This window comes from Plectropomus leopardus, chromosome 19, assembly GCF_008729295.1.
Source record: "Plectropomus leopardus isolate mb chromosome 19, YSFRI_Pleo_2.0, whole genome shotgun sequence".
In the NCBI taxonomy this organism is placed as follows: domain Eukaryota; kingdom Metazoa; phylum Chordata; class Actinopteri; order Perciformes; family Serranidae; genus Plectropomus; species Plectropomus leopardus.
In genome coordinates, this window is record NC_056481.1 from 22792324 (window position 1) to 22809498 (window position 17175).

Below are 17175 nucleotides of genomic sequence, written 5' to 3' on the forward strand. Positions count from 1 at the left end.
TATACCCGTCCCGACAAAATTGCTTTTTGAATAGCAGCCCGCAAGTGTGTGTTCACAGAAAGCTTGGCTCAGAAAGATTACATTGTCTCTCTTTGCCCTCGTGTATCAAAGATCAACAAAGTTGATATGAGTTTTCTGCGTGGGGTTAAGTAATGTCATGTTGTTATAGCATTCTAGGTATTAAAGTTCAAATATTTCAAACTGTTCTCCCTTGTGTTGAGCTGTCAGCATGTGAAATTGCCTACTGCTGCTTTGAACCCTACAGTCGCCCATATTTATGTGATGAAGCATTGAACTATTTTTCTATTTCAACCATATTGTTATAACAATTCCCTTTGTCCCTGAAGCAAAAAAACCTAATGCCTGACATGAAAACTCTGCTGCAGACGACTCTTTGGAAGAAACTACACTGAGAGGCTTCATAGCTGATTTTTTTGTTGCAATTAATGAAAAACTGTATTTTGTGGGCATAAATGAATAACAGTTTTTGTAATTAACGATTTCTTCTAAAATGAATAATTGTATTCTTTGTCGGCTTTCAGTGGTCAGGACAATTAGTGTGATGAAGTGGATATGGATATGAATAGCTATCGCTGTACAATTAGCATCTTAAAGAGGATTGTGAGTTTGATTTGCTGTGCTTTGGCAATCAAATACTTTGGCATTTTTTAAAAATGTGATTATTCTCTTTCTTTACAATAGTTAGATTAAGAGATTGACACCATCATGCTTGTCTAGTTAATACGAAGCTACAACTGGAAGCCGATCAGTTTGTGACTATTGTGCCGATGTAGATACGCACATAACCACTCATCAAACCACTAATTGGCATTTTTACAGTTTGGCTTTTGTACATTGATGAGTTTTAGAGATGATGGTACACAGATTTTGTTATACCTTCGAGCTACCGTTAGCAGCTCATGCAGTAAATTACCGATTGTAACTTCATTATGACCCAAAAGCATTGCTGTGGAAGCAATCTGGCCCACCCCGGTCTCCGCCACAGGTCGCTCAGAAAGGAGCTCCATTTTTAGCAGCAAAACCCCTTTAACACTGTTAGCTACTGCTAGCTCTGTTAACGTCGTTTGAATTAGGTAGAGCAGGTTTTTTAGCAGGGAAGTTGGCGGTTCAATCCCCAACTCTTCCAGTCAACATGTCAAAGTATCTTTAGGCAAGATGTTGAACCCCAAATTGATGTGTGAGTGTGTGCATGTATTTCAAAACTGAGTGGCAGGTGGTACCTTGTACTGTAACCTTGGCCACCAGTGTAGAAATGTGTGTCGTAGTATGCAAGCACTTTGAGTGGTCGAACGACCAGAAAAGCGCTATACAAGTGTAGGTTACTCCTGGCAAGGAAGCAAATAGGTGTATTTCCCTTAAGTGAAGAATGATTATTTAAAAAGGAACATCATTGCTCTATTTTGTAGCTATATGGTTTTATGAATTGCAAAATTTGGTATTAATGATAACATCTTAAAAGATTGGGTATTAAGGTCTTGCAAATGAACAATACTGTATGTAGGCAATTGGTTGATGTCAAAATTGATTTAATAACATTTTCTATGGTTCCGTTTATCACATTGTTTTTCATAGTAATCCTTGAATTTAAGTAATATATCTCTCCTGCAAGGGACTGAATGCTTGTATTTCTGTACATAACACACGTGAACTGTTTGCATTTAAATTTGGTGCACCTTTAGGGCTTGCCAGCTGTAACAGCAGTGTGTAAAACTGCTCATCTAATGTGCTCTCTGGATTGTTGCTAATTAACATGTAGACAGCTCCCCACTTTGACTCAATTGGCTCAGAAATGCATGATGTTCTCCAGATTGTAGAATTGCTCCCTTGATTGCAGGATGATGGAAAGTGAGTATGAGGAGAGCTGGTGTTGAAGATAAAAATAATCGCCTTAAGAGTGTTCTTTTCCATGATTATGTGTTATCAGCAAATGCGGTTAGGTATAATTAAAAGTTGAGAAAATAAGCAAAGACTCTTGCAAGTTTGCAAGTTAATACAGAAGCATGTATAGCAACTAAAACATACTACTTTTACGGGAATCATCAGTATGGATGGAACCATTTTCTGTGTTTGACGAGCCATATTGCTTGGATGACACTACTGGCTATATTTGGAAATAACATGAAGTGAAACCGTATAGAAACCAGCAGTTTCAATCAGGCTGTTTCTTCCACTATAAGTAGCATGAGTACAGGTGGTTCTCTAGAACCTGCTCTCCAATTAATTTGCTGCCCAACTGTGTGCTTCGAAGAATATGTTAAGATTGAATTCAGACCAAAGACTTCACATTCCTTCCTCTCTTGTAAAGAATTTGACAGTAAGAAAAATCAGTTGATGCACTAATTGGTTCATTTTGAAACCCGTGAAAGCATGTTTCAATGTGTGGTACCAGACCGAAACATGTCGCTCCAAGCTGCATGCAAGGATGTATAAAGGAGAATTGCTTATTTCTTTAATAATTGAGCATACAAGAATATATATTTTTTTTTTTTTTCCATCCTGCCCCACTGCAGAAGATTGGAGCAACCTATCAGCTTATTATATGCTGCCAACATGTTGTTGCGATGTGGGAGGTATATGTGCTGGCTCCTCCTTTGTGAATCTTTGCCAACTACAGTTACCCATAACACATGCCATAGATCCATAGAGACATTTATGTGTACCTTTGCAGAACTATAAATCCATCCCTGTAGAAAATGCTGACATCTTCACTACAGTTCACAATAGCAGGAAAAACCATTACATAAAGAAACATATGATATATTAAAAGGTTGTTTGTTTACAAATCCCATTTTCATGAATGTAGTATTTTATTTTTACACTTTAATGTAATTTTCTTTTTCAATTTTTTATTTTTATTGATTCCTTCAGACAGAATAAGCAGCAAAATTCATAATTCTAGATAAATCACTCACTTGTTCTGAAGAATAACAAAATAAAAAGCCAACATAAAAATTGCATGGGTGAAAAAATTAACTCGATCCAGATAATGGACTATACGGAATGAACAGGACAGTTACATACATGATCATGTGCAGATATAATAAGAGATGAAATAAGTGAAGAAAATTTAAATAATAATAATAAAAGAAAAAATAATAATGATAATAATCGATAAATAAAAGTAAAAATAAAAGTAAAAAACAATAACAATAATAATAATAATATTTGAAAAGGATAGAAAAAAATAAGTGAGTAAAAAGATATTAAAAAAATAAACAAAAAACCAAGAATTTAGGGGGGGAAAAAAGAGGAATTTGAAGAATGAGAATAACAATTAGCAAGTTGAGTGTTTAGTCTGGAAGGAAACTATTTTAAATGTTCTCCCTGGTCCCACCCCACCCAGCCAGTAGAACAAGGTGCACTGAAAATGGTAATAGATTTATCTTGGGTTAGGTTTCCTTAATCTGTGTTAGAAAGGGTTCCCACAATTCTGCGCAAGTGTCCATATTCCCATTTATTTTTCTAGATTAACCGCTCATAAGAGGCCGTTTCTGATAAGGCTAAGAACCATTCAGAGTAGGTGGGATTATTTTGCCCCCTCCAATGTGTAAATATGACCCTTTTAGCTGTAGTGAGGGCAGCCTCAAGCCAGTGTGCCTTTTTTCCCCTGATTCTCCCACTGCCTTTAAGGCTATTCAAGAGGCATAGGGCAGGTGTGAGAGCAACATCTATTCGAAGACTGTCACAAATCTTCTCCATCACCCTCTGCCAGTAGGTGTTTAATCTGGGGCAAGTGAAAAACATGAATGATGTCACCTGGTTCCACTTTACATCGCCAACACAGATTTGAGAGGCACATCCCTGAAGCATGGTCCATTCATCTACTTGAGAAGTTACCTGTAGTTCTCTTTCTCACACAGTTGTTAGACCCCTGTTAGTACAGTTATGGATCTCCATTAAATAATTGTAGATTTGGCCTGCCAAATGTGGGAGATTACTAAGAAGCATAAATTTAAAGTATATAGTGGATTGGACAGGTGCCTTTGTGACTATTAAGCCCACCTTGGAAAGGCAGTCTCTTAACCGGAGAAAACTCCAGAAATCTTTTTTATGGAGGGTATAAGTTTCTTTAAGTTGTTCAATTGTTCTGAAGTTATTATTATTATCATAGAGGCTTTCAATGTGTTCAATCTCCTTAGAGTGCCACACCTTCCAGAAGAATGGACAGAAAAATGAGCTGATTAGATTTTGGTGCTCAAAGGTCAAGGTAACTGTGACCTTTCATAGCCTGTGACCTTCTCTCATACATGTGAAAATGATATCTCAAAAATGGTTTGAAAGGAATTTCTTGAAATTTTGCACAAACGTCCACTTTGACTCAACAATGAATTCATTAGATTTTGGTGGGCAAAGGTCAAGGTCACTGTGACCTAATTATGACAACATTTCACACAAATGTGTAACAGGATATAAAGATGAAGTGATGAAATTTTATATCCAAAAGGCCAAAGGTCAACTTTACTGTGACATAATGTTCCACAGAAACACTTACAGCGCCATAACTCAGGAACATATTGGGTCAGATAGTGAATTAGTGACACTAATCTTGAAACTTTGCTGACTGTATAGATCGGCTGGGCTAAAGATGTGTGAAGCATCCAAGTTTAGAATGTGCAGCTTTGCAGCAACATCTTTATTTGAAGCCTTGTCTACTGTCACAACTATATATGAGTCTGGGCAGATATGGATGTGAACTGCAACATGACTGATTGGCGGAGGCATACAACCGTGAGGCAGTAATACCAAATTTAAAATGCTTCAATTAAAGAGATAAGTCATATTTAATTAAAATAAATCTGATTGGCTTTTATTTTAAATTCTAGTTTGCTAGCATATGTATGTATGGGCTGGACCATGCCACATTTCTTATAATAGTTCTGGTATAAATCTTATTGGGATCAAAAAAAAATTGATACTCCCTGGCCATTTTATTTGGTATGCTTATCCAGTCAATTCAAACAAAAGCTCTGCTGCATAGTTTACCCCTATGAATACGATCATGGCCACATTCTGTTCGAACTTTCCGAGAGTTGATAATACAACTATATGTTTCTGAGGTTGTGCTGCTGGTGGTGATGTACTGTTGTACATAATTCTAAGTATATTTTAATATTCTTCCCCACTCATGTTTGTAGAAGACCTAGACAAACCATTAGAATCACTTCGACATAACAATCCAGCACAACACTGCATACTACAACCTTGATGATAAAGGTAGAATAGATTTATTTATGTTGTGCTATAGTTCTGTACTCTACTCATATATCTTCATAAATACTGTTAATGAAATAATACACTGAAATACTGTACTATTATTTTAAGGCTATATCCACCCATCCTTACACTCTTAACTAAGTTGAGTTTTGAGTTTAGTTTCTTTTTGGCTTCTCTCTGATATCTTCGTCCTACTTCATTTGCCAGTGGAGAGATGAAGATGCCAAATAAATACAAAGACAAAAAGTTTATTTTCCATCCATTGCATCTTTTGAATCCAGCTTTCTGCCTCTACATGTAAAACTCTGTTCCCTCTTCTTGCCTATTACTTCGTGCAGTCAACTGGGGGATTAAGTTGGAAAGCGGACACACTGAGAATAGGTACATTTAGATAAAGTGAGCTGAAAAATGCAAGCAGGTAGCTTTTTAATACTAATATAAAAGAGGCAGAAGTCCTTGCTGGGGTAAAAGACCAAGAAACTCTGTTTGGGAGCATCAGGACAGGTTATACTGGAGATGGAAAACAGAATGGGATCATTTGCTTTCTGCAGTCATACTGAGGATTTGGTTGCAGCCAGGTTTTGACAGTTCAATATGAATAAGACTAGAATGATGCTGTTAAGTTTCTATCTCAAAGTTCCATTTTAAGCCAAACCAAATGAGTTTCAATCAACTCTGGCATTGTTGCACTCTGTCTGACTGACAAAGTCGACTAGATTTGGTGCTAGCAGTACATTACTTGGGGTTGCCGAAGCTGGCTGCAGCCTAACAATGTGCTTCCATTACTTTTGATTGGCAGGGCTGAACACACACTCGTGTTTGGCATTCCCAGTGCTGATACTGTGTCAGGAGGCAGCTATGAGAGAAGCTGAACTCAAACAGAATAAAGAAAGGCATGTGGTAAATTTTAGTGATAAACAATAGAAGCAGCAGATACACTGTGTGCATAGCATGAAGCTTCAAAAGGCACACTAATGTGTTCAGACATACAGAACCCTCCCATCTCTGTTTGGACTTTGACAGCTGACACAAACAGACCAAGCTTTGAAGTGAAAGATGGTCTTCACCAATCAATCAATCAAACTTTATTTATATAGCACTTTTCATACAAAGGTGCTTTAAAAACAGACAGAGTAATGTCAGATAAAAGAAAAATACAACCTGCCACTCCACCATCCACCCCCCACCTTGCATAAGGTTAAACATTAATCTACATCTACATTAATAAAACTAGGTAACAACAGGCATTATCAACTGAAGAAATGCTATCTCAGATGAAGAAACACTGGAGGTATGAGGAAAGATTAAGAATAACAATAAAGAGCATATAAAGCTAATGCAAAATAAATACAAATAATTAATTGAATAAATGAGTGAATAAATAACTATGTAAATAGATAATATGTTATGCTAGTGTAAAGAATCAGAATATATATGTTAATAAGAGGTAAAATATTATTAACACAATAAATACTATACAAGGAGTAAAATAGGAATAAAACAAATAAGGTAATGAGAGGTAAAATATTGTTCAATTAAAAGCTAAACTAGACAGGTAAGTCTTGAGATTTCTTTTAACATGAACCTCATGTACCGCCCTCAGGTCCTCTGGCAAACTGTTCCACAGATGGGAGCCGTAATGATAAAAAGCCTCACCGTATATTTTGGTTCTCACTTTGGGCAGTATTAAAAGACCACTACCTGAGGACCTGAAGGCTCTACTGGGCTCATATTTTAAAAGCAAATCTGATAAATAAAAAGGTGCAAAACCATTAAGAGCTTTAAAGACCAGTAAAAGAATCTTAAAATCAGTTCTAAAAGATACTTGTAGCCAATGCAGAGACTTTAAAACCAGTGTAATGTGGGCTCTCTTTCTGGTCTTTGTCAACATGTGTGCAGCTGAATTTTGGATCAGCTGCAGCTGAGAAACATTCCTTTTAGGAAGACCATAACGAAGAGCGTTACAATAGTCAATTCTGCAAGTAATAAAAGCATGATTAAGAGTCTCTGCATTAGCTTAAGAGAGAAACTTTCACACTCTGGCTATATTCTTTAGATGGTAAAAAGACTTTCTGGTGACATCCCTGATATAGGGCTCAAAGCCGAGGTCAGGATCAAATATTACCCCAAGATTTTTTACTTGCAGACAGGGGTTAAAAGAAGTGTTTGGAGTTTGCAGACAGTTTCTCTCACTGAGGTCCAGTGGCAATGACTAAAACTTGTGTTTTGTACTGGTTGAAATGAAGAAAGTTCACTGCCATCCAGGATTTATTATCTAAAATGCAATTAAAAAGGATATCAATCAGTCCTGTGTCATCAGGAGAAATGATGCAATGTAGAGTTGTGTGTCATCCATGTAGCTATGGAAGTGTATGCCATGCCTCCTGATGACACTTCCCAAAGATAGCAAAACTACAACCTTCATAACCTGAGAAGAATGAATGCACTGGATATTTGCACACAAAAAAAAAAAAAACATATCACATATATCCAAAGATGGACACACACACTCATATAAACCTGAGAAACTTCAACATTTAGTTTTGAGGGGGTAAACAATGTTCATTTGTGTCTAAACTTAATATTTTACTATATTTTTAGTGTATATCAGAAATGCTGAATTCACCAAAGGCTTGTTTTGTATTGAATAGCCAGTTTAACCCTTAACTTTAGCAAAATGGCTTGATTTCTTTCAAAAGTATGGGAAGAAAGCAATGAAAATTGAAAGCATCTAAAAGTTTGTAAAATAACAAAAAACAACAGAACAAAATAACAAAAAACAAAACAAAAAAGGTAAAATTAGCAAAAAGAAGGTAATGACCCCCAAAAAAGTGCTTAAAAGTTCCAATAATTTTGGAGCATTGTAACTGTAATCATGATGATTATACACATATTTCCCAAGCATTTTAGAAAATATTTTTGTAAATCTATACAGTTGTGGGACTTTTGTTTCCAATTTGTCCATTGCCTTTCCTCTTTTGGAAGAAATTGCACTAATTTGCCCAAGTTTAAAATTGTTAAATACTTAACAAAAGCATCTGTAAATAGCAGAAAAACAGTCATGTTGCTCCAGATTTTAAAGGTTTCAATCACCTTTCTCTTTGTATGCTGCTCCTTAGCAATACAGTCTAGGAAACATTGGACTTTGTGCAAGAACATTTTTGATTCTCATCCTGAAACTACTTATTTATTTGAGTTTGGCTTGTTCCATGTTAGATTCATCAAACTTTCTTAACTGCACAACTTGCCGTAATCACCTGTTAAAATTTAATGATGCCACCTGTTTGTGTTCACCAGATTGGCTCATTCGCATAGTTGTTTTTTTCTTTAAAAGGCTAACTGTTTCCCCCCACAGTTATATTTACAAGTTTCATTCCCAAAATATTAGGAAGAGATTCACACTACCAAGCATCATGCTCTGCTGTTGGATATCAGCACACAATGAGCACATAACAAATCTAATGTTTCATTAGTTGCAGTCGTGACCCAAAACAGTTAGAAAATATCAAAGGTAAGTCTGGTATCCTTCAGCTTGACCCTATTTCACAATGTGTTTGTGTCTAAGTGACTACTTGGAACAACGATTTCATAAAAAGAGTACAAGAAAATTACCTGAAAATGTGTCAAATAAAGAAATAAAATATTATAATAACTCTGGTTAGCACATTTTTAATATGTAATTATGATAATTATAAATATAGGTTTACCCTAGCTTAAAAGAAAATCTAAATCCACTCATTTTTTTGTAATTAATGGAGCAAGAAAAGTGATATCACTCCAGGTTTCAAAGGGTTAAATTTTAAATTAAGTCATAAAAGTGATTTCCCCCGTGGTGACAGGCAGACTGTCTGTACATCTGACAAGATGTTGTATGATAGGTTTGAAATACTACATTTTATTAATACCCAGGAGAAAATTGTAAACATGAGAAAATATTTAAATTGCTTGTACGTTCAACTGAAGAATAATTGTACTCATACCAGCGGTTCTTGCATAAGCCCGAAAGGATAAGATCATTTAAAAACAGGAAAGCATCACCTTCGGATTGGCTCATTTGTAGTAATTATTTATGGAGTGACTTGTTTATGATTCTGCACAATTTCCTTGTGCATAATGTTAATCAGAGATGGCAAATTGCATCACATTAATTCTGTGTTTGAAGGCACATCAGACACTGCTGCTTTGATATGTATATTAATTAGATTTTTTTTTTCATCTCCCTTTTTAGGTAATGCTGGCTGCCTCCTATTGGTCGTTGCTGGCACCGGCGATTGAGATGGCAGAGGATTCTGGGAAATACGGCTCATTTGCTTTCTTGCCCGTGGCTGTGGGATTCACATTCGGGGCGGCGTTTGTTTACTTCGCTGACCTGGCCATGCCCCTACTGGTAAGAACGCTCACATATTCTGTATTGAAGATTGTAAGAACAGTGTTTGTAGTGGTATTTGAGCACTGACTGCAACAGGTGTACATCTTTGTTGACAGCGGTTGATTATGTAGGAAATATAAGAGAAACAGTCGTCAATAGATTTATTAAATTTACAGCTGAAAATGCAACAAAGTGTAATACCTCAGTATCAACAGGATGTTGCCTGAGGTGATTCAGAATTATTTCGACACTGAGCAAAATTGTTCTTTGTTCAGCTTTGTCTTCAACAACTGGTTGATGAATGGAAAAGGAGAGAGGAATTTGGTCTAGGCGTCATGTTAGGTAAATGCGTCTTGGAGGATAAATCAGTCAGGAGTTTGCTGCTGCAGCTGCTTGTACCTTTTGGAGGTGATAACTTGCCTTGATTCTACAGCCCTAGCTCTTTGCATATTGTTTAGCTCTGTGAGCCAATCAAGGCCAAGAAGAGTGAGCAGTGTTATAATATAATTGACAAAGAGGATACAATACAGTACTATACTATACTATATGATACAAGATCCACTGGATTGATTTTTACAACTTTAAAGAAGCCTTTGTAAAGTGCACTGTACAGCTGTATTATGTAGAAAAATAGAAGTATTGGATTAGTACTCGGTATCGGTAGATACTCAATATTAAATGACTCAGATCGGAATGGATTTGGCACAAAAAAAAACGGGAATAGAACATCCCTAACAAACATTGACTGTGGAACACATCACATAATATCCTCAGATTCAGACCTTTTTGGCAGCACACTGATTTTGGTTTAGCAACAGGATAGACTCATGTTTGAGCACATGTTTCAGTCTGTTGTGTTGAAATGGAGGGACTCTGAATTGCCTATTGGAGGGGAGAAGTTGGAGTCGATTGGATAGTTTAGTTTTAGTTTACACAGATGATATCTGAGCCAGGCTGTAGTATAGAACAGCATGACAAAAGGAGTGCTCGATTGGTTAGAAAGTAATATTTTAGTGTGTGAGTGAAAGTAACCTAATGATTTATTTAAAAAAATGTTTAGCATGTCGTATATTTCTAACTAGTGCAGCAGAAGATGGGAAAAAAAGACAACTTTAAAGAAGTACTGAAGTCTGAACTCATAATTGGATAAATTGAGACATCACCCTGACCTCCATCCCAATTTCCATCAAACTGCTCCATTATCTTGTTTTTTCTCTCTCTAAATGACTCAAATTAGAAGGTTCCTTTCAAAGTCTGTACTTTTTCTCAGTTTTTGCTGTTATTAGGATATAATTACATGGTGCTTTTTAGGACACCTCCTCAGATATTACTCTCTAGGGAAATAAAAGGGAATAAGTGATTCAGACTTTATGGTATTAATCAAAATTATTTTTAAAAGCTTTCTTTGTGAATTATGGTTCCTTGTGTGTGATTGTCATATTGATTTCTAGGGGTGAGCCAATTTCTGAAAGTGATAAGCAGCTTGAAAAGAAGAACTTGGCTTGAGTACTTGAAGTAGAGCTGAGCTTTTTACAGCCTCTTAATATTTAGACACTACCATGAAGTTCTCAGACATGTTTGTGACTCTGGAGTGTTGTGTCTCTTATTTGTTTTAATCTCTACCTCCGGTCTTGAATATTAAGTCTCTGGTTTCGACCGTGCAGTCGGTTCTCGCTCAGTCTCTGTGCTCTTTTGCCTCCTTTGTGTGCGTGTTTGTGTTTGCTACCCTGTGTGATTTACACTCTGCAGAATTCTTCTGTATTTCTCACTTAGTGCTTTGAAATGAAACCTGAGTGAATATTGATATTCCTTGTTTAGTCATTCTAAACTACACTTTGGTTATTAACAAATAGAAATATCAAATCTGAGCTGGATCAATATGTAATCCTAGCTCAATCAAACTCTGTATGAGAGTTGGAAGTAACAAAACTGAACTCATTAAAATGTAGATGATGAATTGATGTGAATGATGAAAACAGAGCAGTATTTTATCGTTTTCCCCATCTTACATTTATCATTTATAATTCACGGCACAAAATTGCCACTCATTATTTAAGAAAAGAGACCTCAAGGGTGCATCTGATAAGTGGAAGTGATGAAAATGCTTATGAATTATTAACAGCAGTCATTAAATGTATGTGAATACAAAAATAGTGATAACCTGTCAGTTGTCAACTGGGCTATCTTACTATCTACGTCTGTTTACAGCAAGCAGTTTTTCCTTCTTCCACCCAAAATGTCAATCAAAATGATCTACACTGTGGGCTCACAAATACCTCAGTAAGTCTAAGATGTTTTTTCAGAGCCCTTGCTCTGACATTTTCAGTAAATAATAGAAGCCAGTCAGAGTAATAATTAAGCACTTTGTTTAGCTTTGTTTGTGTGTCTACACAGTTTCTGCAAAAAAGCTGTCTCTGTACTTTAGCATTACTTCTCTCACTTCCCTTTCAAATTGCCAACACTATCCACTACATCAAGATTAAAGCTCACGAGCAGGTCAGGCCAGCAAGTTGACGGCCAAAAACTTGATCAGTTAGTTTATGGACATAGGTTTTGATTGACATTTTGATTGGAAGTAGCAACAATCTAACAAAAATAAATATACTATTTTTTATTTTACCAGCCAAATATATAATCTTCCAATATCGTCTTAACCACACTGTGATGAATACAACTCTGTAGAAATACTGATACAGAAATACAATGATTAATTTATTTTTTTAATGTAACTAGATTAGTGATATTTAGCAGTATAGCTTTAGGTGTGGCAATGTTCATCTGCTGGTTACTCTGTTGGTTAGTTTCCCAGCACTTTGGTCCAGACTTAAATATATAAATAACTATCGGATGGACTGCCTTTGAATTTATTTCAGGTTACCACGGTGCTCTGAGGATGAATCCTGATGACTTTTGTGATCCTTGACTTTTCAACAAGCTTTAGTTTCTGACAAAATGCCTGAAAAATGAATGATATTCCCATTAAACTTAGCTGTACTTTATGTTAAGTGCTAATTAGCAAAGAGGCATGGTAAAAAAAAGATGATGAAAATGGTAAACATCAGCACGTTAGCATTGTTATTGTGAACGGGTTTGCATGCTGTAGTTAGCATTAGCTCAAAGCACACTGCGTTAAAAGTTCTGAGACTGTCCTCCAAAATACTGCGGCATAGGTATTTCACACAAGCAGTAATTGTGTCCAATATGTACATTCATTCTTAGGTGGCAACCTCTTGCAGGAGTAATTATGATGGTAGGAAAGGAGGATGTTAAGCAACGTAGTACAAGAGTGACTCTGTGTATGGTGCGAGGGAAAGGAGGTTGATGGGACAGGACTTTCATACATGAGACCGATGTCTCCTGTGAAGCCAAAAACAAAAGTTGAGCCATTTCAAGTTTTGCATGTGTATGTAAATGTACTTAATGTTACATCATAACACAGTGTAATGTAGTATGTTATAGTATGTCATGTGACATATGTAAGAAATGCGTCCTGTTACATTATGTTAGCAACAAACCTATTTTAGCCGAAAAAAAAAAAAATGAAAACATAACCATGAAACTGCCTTTGTTTCACAACTTTAACCAAATGTTTAAGACTGTGAATGATAATGGTCATTTGAGCTGTTCAGTCATTCACTGGTAGGTGAACTAATTAAGGAAACACTTCTGTGGATTGTATTAGAGAGCAGAATCATACAAATTATGTGGTATTATGGGTTGGAAGACTTGTTTGAGGACATTTTGCATGGCTGTCAACTTTTAGTCTGGTATTAATTTAAAAGTTTAAGATACTGAGTCCGCAATATATCGTAATAAGCCTTCAAACTCACCAATTTGCAATATGCTATGTGCTATAATTTGAATTTTTGGACATGACCTGTGACGTTGTTTCTTTAATTTACTTTCTTTTTGCTTTAAGTTGAACTTAATGTGGTCCCAAAGTTGTTAAGACTTGCCTGGGAATGAATGGTTTTAATCACAGCTCTGGATACTGCAGATTCAATGCTATTTATAATCAATTCACTTTGAAAAATTAAGCAAGTTTATTATTAATTTATTCAGCATGTAATGTATTTTGATTAATGACCCTCTAGCAGGTGAATAAGAAAGTTAACTGATTCTGATTAAATTTCAATATTTAAAGCGTTGTACAAACCTTAAATAACAAGAACCCAAACCGAACAGTTGAAGATTTAAACAATGACATCTCTGAGCCTTCCTGTGACCCGAGTTTCACAGAACAGGGGAGGGTAGAGACGGGACAGAGAGAGACAGAAATGTGATGCAGCCGCTGCAGTCGGAGCAGCACAGAACAGCTGTTGCCTTAAGCTCCTGCAGTCACACCAGGACAGCAGCAATGACACGAATTACATATGAAGGAGCGGCTGACACATCAGCGTCATGCACTCTTATACAAGATGACACACTGTCGTATAAACACACACACAGTGTGCTAGGGACAATGAAGAGTGAAGGAAGAGGATGATATATCCTATATATAATACATAAACTAGCTGGTGCACACATATGTAACGTAAGCGTGTTTGGCGTTTCCGTAGGGGCTCAGTCTTTTGGGATTAGTGCTGGCTGGGTGCTGATAACGTCCTCCTGATCACGCTGTAGGTTACATGTCTGCTTTGATTCAGATTATGAGTTTTAAACATTTCTATGATACACTTTTTTGAGCTTATTTTGCTATGAATATTGGGTATGCATGTATGCAGATGAGTTTTTGCAGTAATATTTGCTTTTTCCTATTGAGGTGTCACCAGATTGACTGACATACTTGGCGCAATTGTCACACTCACAGTAATCATGCAGAACTATCATCTCTATCTCTGTGCATGTTCTTATTTCCGTCCATCCACAGCTTATCTTGAAAACAACAATTAGCCTAATATTTTGTACGTAAAGTTGACTGTATATTTAAGTCTTATTGACTGTTTTACCGTCAATGAGTTCTGACTCATCACTCATCACCAACTCTTATTGATAGGGGCCACAAGTTTTCCAGAAAAAAAAATATACCCAATATTATGATCTTTGCTGCCATCTTGACTGTAAGGGAGCTGAGAGGGGCCATTCTAATGGGCAGTCTCTCTGTGGTCGGGCTGTGACCCCGTCTTGTCCTGTCCTCTACATGGCATCATACCACCCTGTCATTTTTCCTTGATATATGAGCTTCTATTTTCTTTGTTTGTCTGTTTTTAATTGTGTAAATTGTTGTTACTTCCTACTTTGTTGTTCTGTGACCCACAGAGTATCCATTAAATTCCAGTTATGGGTGACCTGGATCAAATACTTGTGGCTGTCCTTTAGGTATTAAAAATACATTCATCTTCATGATTGTATGCATATTTCACATACAGTTCCTGCAAGTGCCTGTTAGTTGCTCTGTGAGACCTGCTGCAGTGATAGGTCCAAAGATATATCAGATCGCTATTGTAATAGACTTCTTGGACACCTTTGCAACACACTGCGTCGACTGGAATCACAAGAATTGTCTAGTGTGATCATGATCGGGTGGCCACCTGGAAGAGATCTGCGCTCTGCTGAGGATACTTTTCCAGTTTTAAGATGTTTCAGTTCACAAAAAGTAGTCAGCCTAAAAAAAATGAGTGTATTGAACTTGAATGGTAACATCTATGTCATCTCAAGAGTTGTGAAAGTGTAAAACCAAGACATTTGCTATTAAAGTAACGGCACAATCATTGATGTTTTCATCACGCTGCTGAAACAATGAGTGGAAGTCTGTTTTCATTTAAACTTTAGGTTAGTGAACCCTGTATAGTACAATCATTCAAATTATAATTTTAACTCAAAATACAGACAGAACTCATCTTTAATAGTTCTGAAGTGATCTGAAAATGATAAAGTTAAAATTGTTGTTTGAATTAACCTGCAGTAACTGAAATGTCAAAATTAATGCTAAGGTATTGACAAAAGATCAATACATTTATCTTTAGTAACTTGGTGTTGTGTTGTGCAGTTCAAGATAAATCTTGACTAATGTTGCACAGGTGTATTTTTCCAATACATTCTGATATTGAGGGCTGTGACCTTGCACTACAGCAAACAAGAAAATGATGATGAAGTTAGGGACCGTTTCAGAAATGCAGGCAAAAGTCAAACTTAATTTTCACCATGAAATATGACCAACTTGTGTTTTCCACTGTCACAACCTCCTGTTGTTCACCACATTTAATTTTCACCTGTAATCAGTTACAAGTTTTTTATTGAGACAATTTACTTTTTCTCTTATTTTTGGCTTTTGACATATGTTGAACTTGATGCAGTATTGTTTCTAACAACACTTATCTAACTTTTAGCTTTTTCAACTGGCAAGCACTTACACAATAAAGAAATATTCGTCACTAAAGAGACTGTGAAAAAACTAAACGCCAAAAGGCACCCTGTTTTTAAACACTGTTTTTGGACACTCACTTATAGCTGCACTGCAAGTCTGCTTCTCCTCACAGGTGGCCATCAAGATCTAACCCAGTCATTTGCTGCCTCTCCGCTTAACTCAACAGCAGCTAATTGGGAGGCTGACCTCCCTAAAACCAGCCATACAGCAGTTCAGTAACTGCCCTTTATTGGTAGTTTGAGGCAGCGGGGGTGCTCTGACAAGAGATCTGTAACAGCTGTGATGGGCAAACAGGCCAATCTTGAAGCATTTCGGCTTTCCAGCAAATTGTGTCAAATCGGTTTCATTTCTCGAGGCTTCAAGCCTTCAATGAGGGCACATGCTGGTCAAAATGATTTACAGCTGGGAAGCAATTTGTGTAAGTGGAGTAAATTAAGTCTTTAAAAATAAACTGGTGATAGAATCGATAATGGCATATTAATAAATACTTAGAAATCTTTGTTTTGTAACTAAAAAAGTTAACATTATCACACTCAAAACCTGATGGTATTAAAATTAAGATGGCGAACAAAATTTGTCTGACATATTGTAGCAAAATGTTGTAAACTTACTGTATGTCACAATGTATGCCACAATCTTATGAATGTGAAAACACAGTGGGCCTCGTGCGAGAATATTTTTGTAATGTTATCCCAAATCTTTCTGACTTTTTCATCTGCAATGCTTGTATGTGTGATTGTTCTGAGTTCATAAAACTCTCTTTAACTGCACAAACATGTCTGAAATCACCTGTTTTAGCCCTAATGAACATCACCTGTTTATGACTTTAGCATAATTTTAACAGCTCTAAGCCATAAGGTGGCCTCTTCTGCTCCATTCATTAGTAATCAGTTAAACAATTATCACATAAATTAATATGAAATGAAAAAAGAGGATTGACATGAAATTAGACACTGAAAACCCATGCACTGCTAATTCAAAGCAATCAATGATTTATTAGTTAGCAGTTCGAACAGTGAAACAGTTAATTGGAAAGCCACTGTATAAAAAGTAGTGAACACAACATTCATTTAGCATTATTTTTAATTTAGTTTTGATAGCATATTAAAAGATAATGAAAAGGGCAATATGATTCTGAAGTCAAACAAGTTCTTTTCACATTGTGGGGTAGGGTAGACTAATGCAATTCAAATGAGAGGCCTTG

General features: G+C 36.3%; 1 protein-coding gene across 2 annotated transcripts in view; it reads left to right on the forward strand.

Moving 5' to 3' along the window:
• Positions 1 to 17175, forward strand: part of LOC121959165 (zinc transporter ZIP11-like) — a 148239-nt gene that overhangs the window by 29612 nt on the left and 101452 nt on the right. For both annotated transcript variants that reach the window (XM_042508370.1, XM_042508371.1), the window contains exon 4: positions 9464 to 9622. In XM_042508370.1, the coding sequence (XP_042364304.1) occupies positions 9464 to 9622 (159 nt within the window). The remainder of the gene's footprint in view (positions 1 to 9463; positions 9623 to 17175) is intronic.